Genomic DNA, 13,564 nt, shown 5'->3' on the forward strand with positions numbered 1-13,564 from the left:
GGTTAGAAACTTGTGGATCAGAAGAATGGACAATTAGAAAACGTTAGAGTGAAACTTAAATACACTATTCAAAAATAACAGTTTCACTTAAAAGATTCCGGTAAGTTTGACAATGACTCACAAACATGTAGTAGTTTTCAATACTAGTCTAATTAAAGGCATATGAGGCGGGGTGGGTACTTTTTTACATGTTAAAGTTATTTAAAACTAATTACTGATTTAATAGTTGCTCTTTACCGTTTATAAAAATTATGTTGTTTAGATATGAGGGTGCAAAGTCGGAGAGTTCAATAGAACTCTAATTTAAGGGTAAACTTAAATAGCGAAAAAATACTATTTCACCATAAATATATCTTTTTCTAAAGTTTTCCAGCAATGTTTATAAAATTTTACGAGTATATATCTTAGTTAATAATTAACAATTCTATTAAAGCAATTTTAATAAAAAAAAAAGATTTTTTTTTTGGTCATAAAATGTTTACTTTTTTTTTCTAGTGGTTAAAATATATTTTTTTCTTATAATACAAGACATTTCTTGAAAATTTGAGGTCAATTGCTTAAAAAAAGAAGAAGATAGTTTTTAAGTTTAATTTAGGAGTAGATTGACAATGAAAATACTGCGGTCCATACGTTTGTGTTGGAAACTTAAAAATTAATATACAAAAAAATTAATTAAAATTTTTGTACACTGCAAAAACTGACTGATAGCTTATACTAAAAGCTTACATATAAAAGCCAACGTTAATTTAATATCAAATCTTATTAAACTATGCCCTTAACTGTGTTAAAAAAGAACAGATTTTAAGGCAAAATTAAAGTGAACATTTCAAAAATATTCCAAAAAAAATTCTAAGTTTAGTCTATAAGACAAGTGTTGCATAATTTTTGTCAATGTAAGATAAACCAAAGTTAAAAAATTAGGAATAACTATTCAAAGCTTTATGTTAGTAAATATTACTTAAAACTGAACTTTTTTAGTAGTATGATTAATTTACACAACATTCCTCTTATAAACAACTAAATGGACTTAAAGTTAAGTTTAGCATAATGCTCAGCTTTGAAACCTTTTTTTTATCGATATACATGCCTAACAGAACAGTGAAACAATTGTATGTGTAAAATGTAGTGTTGTATTGATATATGTATATATAAAGAAAGATGACTTGCACGACATTTTTCACCATTAAAACTATAATTCTTATTAAGCAACACAGCTGTCTGAAGAAGTGAAAGGCTTTATTACACTTATAGGCTGTTGAAAACAAAACTATAATAAAAACGTTAGGTGTATTTAAATCTTCCAACCTGCAGCCTGTCGCGTTGAAACAGCTGATCGTGAGAAAAGTTTCTGTGCTGGGAAGCCGACTTGTTGAAGTAGCTGACGTCACTCATGTCGTCTTCTTCCCACAGCGCCGCCAACCCCGGGTTGATCGCGTTCGAATTTTGAAACTCGTTTCTTAAAATACGAAATCAATTTTATTCACGCTGACGTTTATTACGTTTTGAGCTTTACGAATGCTTATAAAACCAATTTGCACTCAGCAAATAATTTTGTACTTTAATAAACTTTTTTTAAAGTAGTCCAATCACATTAGTAAGCACATATATAACAAACTCAATAATGTTCATACAAATACGTCACAAACATGTTGATGATGTCATCCGCGATGACGTCAACTTCCAGCTGGCAAGAGCTGTGAGGGGGAGCGACTTCGTACGGGATGACCTCGTCCTCGCTGACGCGGGCAAAGTCCCACTTCTTGTTGTACGGGCACTGATCGGTGTGAGGTGATGTTTTGCTGGTGCCGCGGTCACACTTGCCGTTTGTGTTGCCTGGTTTTTAAAAAGGTTTATTTTTTGATTTTTGTTTTAAAAGCTTTAAAACATAACAAATTTTGATTAATTATATTATAGTTTTAATTTTAATCATTGTTGGTAGAAATAGCGCAGAAACTTAATACACGGAGAAGTATAATTTATTTGAAATCAAAAATATAAAGTATATACATTCATTTTGTTTAAACAAGTTTTTTCTATTTTATATTTTTTATTATTTTATTCTTAGACTAATATTTAAAGCATAGAAGTTATAAAACAAGATATATTTTGTTGAAATATAGTAAAATGTTTATCTTTTTCTTTAAATTTTCTAACAAGAACAAAATTTCAATTCAGTTTCGAACAACAGAAAGTAAATTAATTCAATCAATAACATTTTCAACAACTCAAACCTTCTTTCTGGCGCGCCCAGAAGTGCTTGACGTGAATGAAGTTCATGCCGTGGAGGTTGTAATCCATGAAGAACTGCATGATGAAGGTTATGTGGGCTTCGTGCACCTCGAAGCTCGTGTTCAGAACCGTTGCTGACTGCAGCACGTCGCAAGCCCTGTGTGTGAAATAATCAGTCTAAATGGTAAAAAAGGTTTGCATGATGGTAACAAAAAATTGTAAAAAATGCCCTAAACTGTGCTATTTTTTTCTAGAAACTTTTCAGGGTTCCTGTTTCTTAAGACATAAAAGCTAACCTGAGCTGTGTCAAAAGCTGTGTAGCGTGAGTGTATGATGAAATTGAATCAGCAGAGCTTAAAATTATGGAAAACATTGCGGAATGTTAAAAAGACCTTTGTTTGGAAATTTTTCTCTAAACAATGCTTTTTCACAGGGTTGCCACTTTTTTACGCATGAAAGCAAGCCTGAGCTGCGTCAAACCAGCTTGAGTTTGTGATGAATTTGAAAAAAAAGTACTGTGAAGAGCTGAATGTATAACAACTAAAGTTCTATGTACATCTTATTTAAACAATCAGTTTAAACAAACAACCAGTAAAATGATAGAGAGCAATAAACGATATTAAGAAAAGTCTAAATTAAAAAAAAAAATCTTGATTTAATTCTATCTCTTTTAATTTAAAGTGAAAAAAATATTTTTAATCGTTAAACTTTTTTTTTTCTCATAACTTTGGTGTTCTTAAGATAAATGAAACCAATCAAAAAATATTACTAAATAGTTTTGTTTTCAGACAGTTTTATTTAATTTATAACTTGATTAACAATAAATACTGTTGGTTGCAATCGTTAGTATTTAAAATTCAAACTATTAAACCCATAAGTACTTTCAATTTATTATAAAACTTAAAATTTTAAGAGTAGACAAATTTTAGAATATTTTTTTTTGGTTATACTACAACTTTAAAAAATTAAAAGCTAGATCTCAAACTATTGTAGCATCGGTGTATTATCATATTATGTTATACTATAAGAAAACAGGTAAGCCGTAATCCGGGGTCAAAAAACAACTCCAATTAACTATTGTTTCAGACAAAGCTATACTTAAATTTTCAAATACAAAAAAGCTAAACTAATAGCCCTTAAATAGCTGTCCAATGAAACAATAACCAGAACACTTTAGTTGCAAAGCTTTCGTCTTTTATTAGACATTTTCAATGCAAAAATACGGCTGTAAAAACAAAAATTAAAACATAAAATTATATATATAAATGTTTTTAATTGATAAAATGACGTCTATTAAGAGCAAACAAAACACTTTATATATAAAAAAACTTTTTTTAATAAAAAACACATTTACTTTACTCCCATAACATTAAAAAGAGTTTTGCTCCACAAAATTACATATGCAATTAATATATAAATGTATGTTAAGAACTACTAAATAACACAAAGAAATACAAAAAAATATACAAAACAGATGCATCTATTCCAACTATAGATCAAAGTCAAATTTTAACCCAAACGATAAAACAGATGAAAATGCCTTATATAGACACTACTATGTTAAACACAAGAACGATCTACAGAAAGAGTGTTGTTTTGATGACGCGTATGAAGTTGTTTTTTTGGAAGAACCGAATTTTAAGAACCTTGACTATAAAGAATATTTTTGGATAAATAAACTCAAATCAAATATTAATTTAGCTAAAACACAATACAGTGATTTATAGGGGTAGAGTAGTTAAAGTACATATTGTTAGATGCATCTGTTTTGTATATTTTTTTGTATTTCTTTGTGTTATTTAGTAGTTCTTAACATACATTTATATATTAATTGCATATGTAATTTTGTGGAGCAAAACTCTTTTTAATGTTATGGGAATAAAGTAAATGTGTTTTTTATTTAAAAAAGTTTTTTTATATATAAAGTGTTTTGTTTGCTGTTAATAGACGTCATTTTATCAATTAAAAACATTTATATATATATATATATATATTATGTTTTAATTTTTGTTTTTACAGCCGTATTTTTGCATTGAAAATGTCTAATAAAAGACGAAAGCTTTGCAACTAAAGTGTTCTGGTTATTGTTTCATTGGACAGCTATTTAAGGGCTATTAGTTTAGCTTTTTTGTATATGTTATACTATACTAGCATAATAAATATCAAAATACCCAGTACTATGCTAATATTATTATTTATTTAAGATAAAAACAAAGTAATAACTTTTGTACTTACTTTTTTATATCAAATGGATTGTACAAGTAAATCTTTAGAAAAAGTTCATCTTCTTTACTGTACCCATAAAATTTTCTGTAAATATTTAATTTGTGCATTTAGAAATAATTGTATTGAAAAAAACATCTACAAATACATGCATAAAAGTTTAGACATATTAAAGTTTTTTAAGAAGTTTTAGCTTGATAAGTAGTCTCACAAAATATTTTTAAACTGTACATGTTTAAAATTAATTCTTTAGTATAGGTTATTAAACTAATTTAACTAAAGAGTTTAGAACAAATAAATAGGACACAGTAATTTATCCACTAATAGGAGAATGATAATTAATATTTTTTTATTTTTGAATAAAAACAATTACTCAGTTTCACTGCAGAGCGGATTTTCAAATTATAAATCTGTAGTAAAATAATAATGGTAAAAATGACAAATAATCAAAAACTGGTTTGTGTTAAGTTTTTATACAACAAAAAATAATAAATTAATTAAAAATTATGTTGATGCTAAACAACCTTTAATTTAAAAACTATTAAATTATAGTCTTTTAGCAAATACAATACCATAGTTTAATTGTATTTGCTTCTAGACTATAATTTAATAGTTTTTAAATTAAAGGTTGTTTAGCATCAATATAATTTTCAATTTATTTATTATTTTTTTTGTATAAAAACTTAACACAAACCATTTTTTAATCATTTGTCATTTTTACCATCATTATTTTACTACAGATTTATAATTTAAAAATCCGCTCTGTCGTGAAACTGAGTAATTGTTTATTCTCAAAAATAATAAATTACTAATTATAAAACTAATACCATACAGTGGGCCCGCAACTGGAAAAAGCAAAAATAAAATTAAATTTATTTTTGAAAGTTTGTGGGTAGAAAGCCAAGATTCTTGCGGATTTAGTGATTCAGAGTAAACTAAAAAATTCTTTTTATAACTAAAGTTATTCTTTTGGCGCGAGGCGAATTGAAGGGTTTTTGATTAGTTCAAATTTTGATGTCTTTTATAAAATCAACGCTTAATTAAGGCCATAGGGGAATAAGCCATGTTTTTTACAAGTTGATCTTATTTTAACGAGTTTTTTCTAAGCTTGAAGATGCTTTTTATCGTTTTAAAAAGTTCAAATTATTTTTTGAAATATGACCAGTCAAAGTCAGGCCGCATAATAGGTTCCCTATGGAAAGGGAAAATTAAAACAGCGAAAAAAGACTGTTTTATTTAAAATCTATGTCCCCCTACATTTTTCAAGCAATCTTCTTTAAACTTTTACAGTTTAATCTTTATACAATAACAAAAAATGTTACTTTGGAACTTAAAAAAAAATTGTAAAAACATTATTTTTTTGAAAAAAAAACTTTTTTTTTTAATTTTTGTGATAAAATTTTTATATTTTAACAAAATAAAAATTCTAAAGTAACATTTTTTCCTTTTAGTATAAAGAACCTTTCCTAAAAGTTTTAAGAAGATTGCTTGAAAAATGAAGGAGATAGATTTTTAGTGAATTTTTAAACTTCCAAGAAAATTGACCCCAAAAAATTTGCGGTCCATACGTTAGTATTGGAAAGTTTTTACAAAAAATATATTATCTCAAAAGTTAAATGATATTTTTGAATTCTATAAAAACAGGCTTGTAGTTTGTATTTAAAGCTTTCGTATAAAAGCCAAAGTTAATCTTTGTAAAAAAAAATGTCGGACACCCCCTATGGCCTTAAATAAAAAACTATTAAAAAATACTTTAACATCAAAGTATATTTATATTTTTCAAAGTTTAAAAAAGATACCTCAAAAAATTGTAAAATTTAAAAAACAATCATTAAAATTTTTAAATTCAGTTTTACAAATGTTGATTTTTTAAGAAAAGTCACTCCCTACTTTCAGTTAAACGCGATTCGGGCCCACTATGTACCAGCTTTATAAGCAACGGAAAAACAACTTTATTGTTTAACATCATAACTTCAAGTTTTTCAATTATGCACCTGACTAGCATACAACACCATAAATAAGTCTGTTTGAAACTATTCCAATCCACAAAACCTTTACAATGAGCTCAGAACATAACAAAATGTCCTAACTCAATGTAAAAGTTATCAAACTTGTGAAAAATCAAGCATAAAAGTGTAAATTATCATAGTTATTTACAATAAGGTCGTAGGTGATGACACATTTTGCAACTCACTTGGCGCTGACGGGGGAAACTTTGTACAGCCGGTCGTACTTCGCGGCTTCGTTCGGCTGGTTGTAGTTCATGAACTCGTTCAGGCTGGCCGCGAACTTCTGCACGAACCTCTCGATGCCCTCGGTGGTGTGCTCGAACAGCCCTATCGGCTTGACCAGGACGTACGGGAAGCAGCCGTGGACGTGCATGCACGCCGTTTGACCTTGGGAAAGTATTTTTATTGTTAGGTTCTAGTAGGGTAGTTGCTCAATATATTAAGAGAAACATTTTGCAGTTTCATAAAAGATATTTTATTAATTTATACCACATGAAGACATATGATTTTAAGTAAGTTTGTAAATTTGAAGGAAAATTTTGCAATTTTAGTCTGACAAAAGAATTTATGACTGATTTTTACCATTTGAAGGCTTTGGAAAATAAGAAGTTTTTTTAATTTAACCTGACATTATCTAACTTTTTTTTTTTTAATTTCCTGAATCTTTTTCAAAACCTTCATTTTATCCTGACTTTTCCTGATTCCCTATCTTTTTTTGACCTTCTGGCAGCCTTGAGTTAGTCTTTTAAATCTTTTATTTAAGATTTTGTAGTAAATTTGATGTCTACTTGTTTTCTAAATTTATTTTACTTTATGAGTAAAACTTCATATTTGCATTTGTATCATTTTTTAAAATAACTTTTAGTCGCTTAAGTTATTAAAAACTTATAAAATGATGAAACTTATTTAAATTAAAACTTAATTTGTTATAAAGACTTAAGTGTCATTTGATATTTTTTACTCCTTTATAAAATCTGAAGTATAATATTATTCGGGATTAAAGAATTTGATTGTCTTGAAATGCAGAAATGAACTATACTATAAAAAAAGCTTTTTTATTTGTTTTACCTTAACTAATGATTAACCTAACTATTTGATTAAAAATTTAAGGTTAATTACTTTTTTATATAGATAAAATTAATCGAAGCTAATTTTTCTTTAAATATGGTATAGTTTTTGTAACAAGACTTACAAAAGTAAATTTAAAAGTTAGTCTTTAAAAAAAACTTAAGTATCAGAGCTCTTTTTAGCTTGAAAATTAATATAGACTTCTATACTTTAGTTCATATAACCATAACATTAACGATTATCCTTAAAATTAATTTATGTACAGCTAAGACAAAACAGCTATATAACAAATTTTTGATTTAACTATACATTTAACTTCTTTATTAAAACAAAATTGTTATAGCTAAAAACTAAAAACTTAAACATCTCTTCAGTTTGTTTAAAAAATGTTAATCCTTCCATAATTTAAGTACATTCTGTAAACTTTCACAAACAAGAATTTCTAATCGCTTTTTTTTTTACTTGACAAACTTTATGACCTAACACAAATATGCGTTTGTACCTGACGGAGTTGATCCAAATATTCTAATGACGGGAACTCTTCCAATTTTTTTGTGTGTGATGTCTGACTTCACACAGTCAATTCCATAAATTGGTTTCTGTAAGTACGAGTCTACAGAAAACATTCTCATAATGAAAACGTTTTCCATTGTCCTAATTTAAAGCACCTTGTCCTTAAGTATACATTTTACCATTTAAAATGATGAAACAGGTTTATCTAGAAATATTTAAAGTAGTGCTTTTTTCTGATAATTTAGTATTTTGTAAAAATTAAACTGATTGTATTTTGTACACATTAATACACTACTTAAGTAATCTTTAAAATCCGCACCAAATTATTGTTAAATTATAAAAACTCAAAATATTATAATTAATAAACTAAGAAACTGCAATGATAGCATTTATATTATATTTAGTCGTGAGTCTGATAGCTTATAAAGCCTAGGTAAAGCTAATCAATTTCATTAAATAGGAAGTTAAAAGTTATAAAATTTATTAAAAACTATTTACGTTCAGTAACAGATTATAAATAACAATAAAAAGTTTTTTTTTAAACAAAAGAAAACAAAGTTTTTGGTACTTTTTTTGCAGAACTGTCACTAAACTTTTTCAACTTGAGCTTAGCACACTCAATGTGATTAAACACACTTTTTAGTCATTGAGCTAGATATTTTTGCTCACTCTATTACCAATTGTAATTGTTTTGGAACCTTAGGGGTTGATTACTAAAAGACGGCTGCCTGCCGGTGAATATTTCATTGAACCCCACTTCTTCGCAGTTTCCGTACATGTCGAACTGCACCACTGCGAACGGTTCTGTCTGATGAACGTTCACGACAGTCGCTTCGTAAAACTTGCCGTCCTCCCAATACTTTGCCATCACTTTGTCACCAATAGCGTACCTTGGACTGTTTGGTTTTTCACTGAACCCCTGGGAGTTTTTCATTCTGGGAGGAAGGTTTGATCTTTTGTTCAGATTTGAAGAGTTGTAAGCACTTTCTCTTTGATTAAACTTATTCTGTCTAAACTCATTACTGTTTGAATTAGCATTATTTTGTTTAGCAGAATAGTTTCTATTAGAACTTTTATCGTTGGAATTTTTTGTAAAGTTCTTATCACCACAATCATTATTTCTTTTTATTTGCTCATTATTAAGACGACGTTCTCTACAATTAGAAAAGTTATCATTTCTTTTAGTAGTATTTGCTGATATTTTTTTGTTTGAATTTGATGTTTTTAATTTTGCATTCTCTGAAACTGAAGGTCTATCAGACGTTTGCCCATAATGGGTGTTTATTGATTGTTGACCATGCATAAACTGTTGATTTCTGTTTTTTCCTTTATTTTCGTCTTTGCAATAGCTTTGTTTTTCTTTGAAATTAGAATTTTGGTGGGTCTCGTAGTATTTTTGTCTACTTGAGAAATCTTTATTTATATTCATATTTTGGAATTGGTTATTAAATGATGTTTTATTTTTCTTATCAAAGTTACTTTCAGACTTTTTATAACTGTTAGTACTGCTGTTTTTATCATACTTGTTAGTACTGCTGTTTTTATTATACTTATTAGTATGGTTGTTTTTATTGTATTTGTTAGTACTGTTGTTTTTATTATACTCCTCATCTTTGTTACTAAATTGATCTCTTTGGTCATTTTTTCCATTCAACAAAGAGTCTAACGCATCTGTTAAACTTCCTTTATGCACACGAAGTTGTTCTGATGCTAACTTATAATTGAAACCCATTTCCATCAAAGTTTTTATGTTATCTTTATTTTCAACATAGGTGTAATTTTGTGTGCTATTTCTATCTTCATTTTCAAAATAAGTGTTTTTTCTTGTGTTACTTCTATCATTATTTTCAAAATAAGTGTTATTCTTTGTATTATTTTTATCTTTATATTCAGAATAAGTGCTATTATTTAAGTTATTTTGGTCTTTATCATCAAAAGTGTTATTCCTGGTGTTATATCTGTCTTTATTTTCAAAACGAGCATTATTCTTTCTGTTATTTCTACGTGAGAAATTTTGTTCTACTTGAGGTAATTTCTTAGTATTGCCAGAATGATCACCTAATGACTCCTCCCCTTTAGATTGGAAGTTTTTATTGTCAAAACGTTTGGTATTTTTTTGGCCAATGTTGTCAATCACATTTTTCCTATCAATATCAAACTGACTTTCCTCTTTCTCTTGCTTGTCGTCCTCATCAGCCAACAAGCCTCTTGTAATGGTTCCTTTCTCGTACCGAGCGTCTATGCACTTTCCAAACGGAACGAACGCCGGGGGAGGATTAGACGAGTTGAACTGCTGAGAGGACTCGTCTCTTTTCATGTTGGCTTTCCATTTCGTGATCAGAGCGTCAACTTTTCCGCCAAGAATTTTAGCGCGGTTCTTTTCGAGCAAGAAAACTCCTTGCTTGGTGACCCTGGTGCCGCTCAACAGTTTTATTTTGGTGCCGGGCGGGGTGTCCACGCTCACACCGAGCAACTTTTCATGCTCGACGCACTGCAGGTTCTTCTTGCCGTCCGTCAGAAACAAGGTGAGCATCCTGGGCGCGTGCTCCGACGTCTGGTTGTAGGTCGGGGCCGAGACGTTTCGCACTTTGCTCACCTGCAGTACCATGTCCTCTGACAGCTCGGAAACGGGTTCTTTTTTCAGGTCGGGGATGCACGCCTCGCCAAACTTGTACAAGTCCAAGTTGAGAGCAGCGCCTTCAACTGATGCTTTCTTCTGCACTGGTGTGGCAGCTTTGTTTGCACTTGCCAAGCAAACGTTTAAACCTCTTTCGTTGAGGTGCCATCCAGAATTTTTGATAAATTCATTCACAACCATTTGATTGCATAGACTTGGTAGTTTAAAATAACAAATCTAAAATAAACTTTAGTACAATATTTTTTGTCATAAACAAACTTATTAAACTATAAAAACTTAACAGAAAACTAAATTGAGTTAGCTTAAACATTAATTTTTTAAAGTTCTTATAAATGCACCAGAGTGTTATAAAAGTAATAATACTGCACACTAAAGTTTAATAAGTAAAATAATAATCATATATGCAATTACTACCCACTTTCAAGTTCATTAATCTTTTGTAACTTCTACTTTAATTTATTTTTATACAAAATCTACTTCTGGTTCACCAATTTCATAGAGGAACAAGAACTTATATCAAATAAGTCAAAAGTTAAATGAATTTGAATTAACTAATTCTACAATACATTCATCATTAGTTGAATTAATTTCAAACACTAAAAGTTTTCAATAATCTAGAATTAAACTGTATTCAATTTTATAATTAAAAACATTTAGGTTTATAATTTGCAACTTTAGTAAAAAACTTCAATGCGCAAATAGAAATAAATGTAAATAACAAAAATACTAGCAATGTTAACCATTAAAACTAATTTGTTTTTTTTTCTAAAAACAACACTGTTTTATATATCATAAAACCTTCACCTTAGTACAACTTTTAATAAAAATAATGATAACCACATATTTTTGTTAAAATATTTTTTAGAAAATTCAAAAAACTAGTTTATACAAATGGCGCCAGTTATTCCAAATTACTTTTATTTCAAGTTGGTAACAAACATCTTAATTAACTAAAGTAAAATGTATTTTAGAAAAAAACATAAATAATTAACACTTATATACCTCAGATTTGTTTACATACATAAAAACTTAAATTCTATAATTTTTTTTATTCATTATTTATTTTTTATCAACATAAAACATATTAACTAAAATTGTGTATTGCTACTAATTTGTGTTGAAGAAAAAATGTTGTCCATGTTCTACAAATATAAGTTCATCAGCTCCTCAGTAACAGTGGATGGAGTCAAAACGCCCAAGTCGGTTATGAGAACGTCAATCAGATCAGGAGGAGTGTAATCAACGCGGGGATGCTCAAACGAAGTGTCTTTCAGCGAAGGTTTGTACCTGAACACTTTCGGTATGTCATCTTGCTTCAAAGGGAAAACTTTGCTGAACTTGATGCTTTCGCTGACAACATAAACAGGCTTCTTCAAATATTTTGCGGCCATACACACTTGGTAGCTGCCTATCTTGTTGATGATTCCACCATTAGCAGTTATGCCCTCTGCTCCTAATAGCACAATGTCTACTTGCTCCATCACGTATGCCACTGCAGAATCTAAAATCAAGGTTGCGGAAATATTATTCTGCTTGAGTTTCTCCATCATTTTGTTACCACTTTCGTCTGGCATTGATTGGGTGACAAAAACTTTAAAGTTTTTATTCAAACTTTTAGCATAACTCAAAACTTGTTCAACGTTTGTGGACATTGAATGGGTTAAAATAGTGACACCTTCATTGACAAACGGAGAACTGTAATGCAGTATTTTTTTGCTAGAAGCTAACACGTTTTCAAGAAACTTTTCTCCTTTTGCAACTAAAGCACTCCTCACATTTTCAAAGTTTGACACCTCTAGAACTTTCAAGCTCTCAAGAGTAATGTGTCTTTGAAACAGCTCACTGCTTGAAGAAATACATGTAGTTGCTAGAACATCGTCACTTTGTAAAATAGTCCTGCTAGTCTTTTTTAAATTTTGACTCAGGTCAGCCATTGTACTCGCTTTGTAGGTTTTCAGTTGATTGAGTAAGGTGCATATGGTTGCTAAACCAGGGCTCATATCATGTTTAAAGAGAAACTCTTTGAAAACTGTGGCTATTTCGTTCTCAGACATTATCAGTTTATTATGTATTCTGTAAAAAAAAGGTTAACTATTTAAACAACATTAATACAAAATATTAAATTTTAGTAGTACAAAAATTATATACTATATTTTAAAAAACTTTTATTTTAATTATTAAGTTTCTACCCAAACTTGTAATTTCTTCCAGGTATTTTAAAAACAATTTTTTAGGACAATTTTAGTACAAAATTAAACTAAAGTTAACAAACAGTCTTCAATAGTATAACAAATTGAAAGATCCTGTAAACCTACTTCAAATGTGTTTTATAATGGAAAAAAATCAAATGATACAATTTTTTTAATAGATTTTTTGTATCTTATTGAAATTTTGTTACTTTACATGTAAATAGTTAAAAGTTCAAGGTTTTTCGTGACTTTTCTTCAAAATTTCAGGTTTTTTCTAAATTTCTCAAATTTAAAAACTGTATTCTTTAACTAAAGTTGTCGAATTTCTGGATTTTCCAGGATTCCAGATTTTTGGTAACCCTTATAGATGTACTTAATACATTGATAAACTTATTACTTGGATATGTATATTTAATTTTAATTTTATAGTTTTTATTTTTAAAGTAATTATTCAAACTTACTTAGAAATTAATGATACGGTTTATTTTTTTAAATACTATTTATTAACTCATAACTATTATGTTATCACCATGGTTTGTACAAAACTTTTGCAATTTAAACCTGACGTATTTCCTAATCATTGTTAGTTAGCATCAAGTTTGGCTTGTAACTAAATAATGGGTTCCAACTACAAGTTCAAAAAATCAATGTTGAAAGACAAACCTGCAGAGATTTTGAATTTTTTAAACAATTGA

General features: G+C 28.7%; 3 protein-coding genes across 3 annotated transcripts in view; all 3 read right to left on the reverse strand.

Moving 5' to 3' along the window:
* The window catches only part of LOC145843115 (DNA polymerase zeta catalytic subunit-like), a 20,471-nt gene extending 12,275 nt beyond the window's left edge, over nucleotides 1–8,196 (reverse strand). Inside the window, exons 1-6 of the mRNA XM_082950577.1 lie at nucleotides 8,032–8,196; nucleotides 6,647–6,848; nucleotides 4,465–4,539; nucleotides 2,232–2,386; nucleotides 1,647–1,833; nucleotides 1,306–1,456 (exon numbers count right to left, since the gene is read on the reverse strand). Coding sequence (XP_082806703.1) covers nucleotides 1,306–1,456; nucleotides 1,647–1,833; nucleotides 2,232–2,386; nucleotides 4,465–4,539; nucleotides 6,647–6,848; nucleotides 8,032–8,179 — 918 coding nt within the window. The 5' untranslated portion in view covers nucleotides 8,180–8,196. The remainder of the gene's footprint in view (nucleotides 1–1,305; nucleotides 1,457–1,646; nucleotides 1,834–2,231; nucleotides 2,387–4,464; nucleotides 4,540–6,646; nucleotides 6,849–8,031) is intronic.
* Nucleotides 8,197–8,475: 279 nt separating this feature from the next.
* Nucleotides 8,476–10,860, reverse strand: LOC145842178 (uncharacterized). Its single transcript, XM_082949577.1, has one exon. The coding sequence runs from the start codon at nucleotides 10,858–10,860 to the stop codon at nucleotides 8,716–8,718; it is 2,145 nt and encodes a 714-aa protein (XP_082805703.1). The 3' UTR covers nucleotides 8,476–8,715.
* Nucleotides 10,861–11,020: 160 nt separating this feature from the next.
* On the reverse strand, nucleotides 11,021–12,748 carry LOC145842344 (translation initiation factor eIF2B subunit alpha-like). Its single transcript, XM_082949769.1, has one exon. The coding sequence runs from the start codon at nucleotides 12,732–12,734 to the stop codon at nucleotides 11,823–11,825; it is 912 nt and encodes a 303-aa protein (XP_082805895.1). The 5' UTR covers nucleotides 12,735–12,748; the 3' UTR covers nucleotides 11,021–11,822.
* Nucleotides 12,749–13,564: the final 816 nt, after the last annotated feature.

The sequence above is a fragment of the Thalia democratica genome, chromosome 8, assembly GCF_965202585.1.
Source record: "Thalia democratica chromosome 8, ktThaDemo2.hap1.1, whole genome shotgun sequence".
NCBI lineage: Eukaryota > Metazoa > Chordata > Thaliacea > Salpida > Salpidae > Thalia > Thalia democratica.

Coding starts and splice junctions, on each gene's coding strand:
- LOC145842178 (XM_082949577.1), bottom strand. CDS start 10,860: ATGGTTGTGAATGAATTTATCAAAAATTCTGGATGGCACCTCAACGAA.
- LOC145842344 (XM_082949769.1), bottom strand. CDS start 12,734: ATGTCTGAGAACGAAATAGCCACAGTTTTCAAAGAGTTTCTCTTTAAA.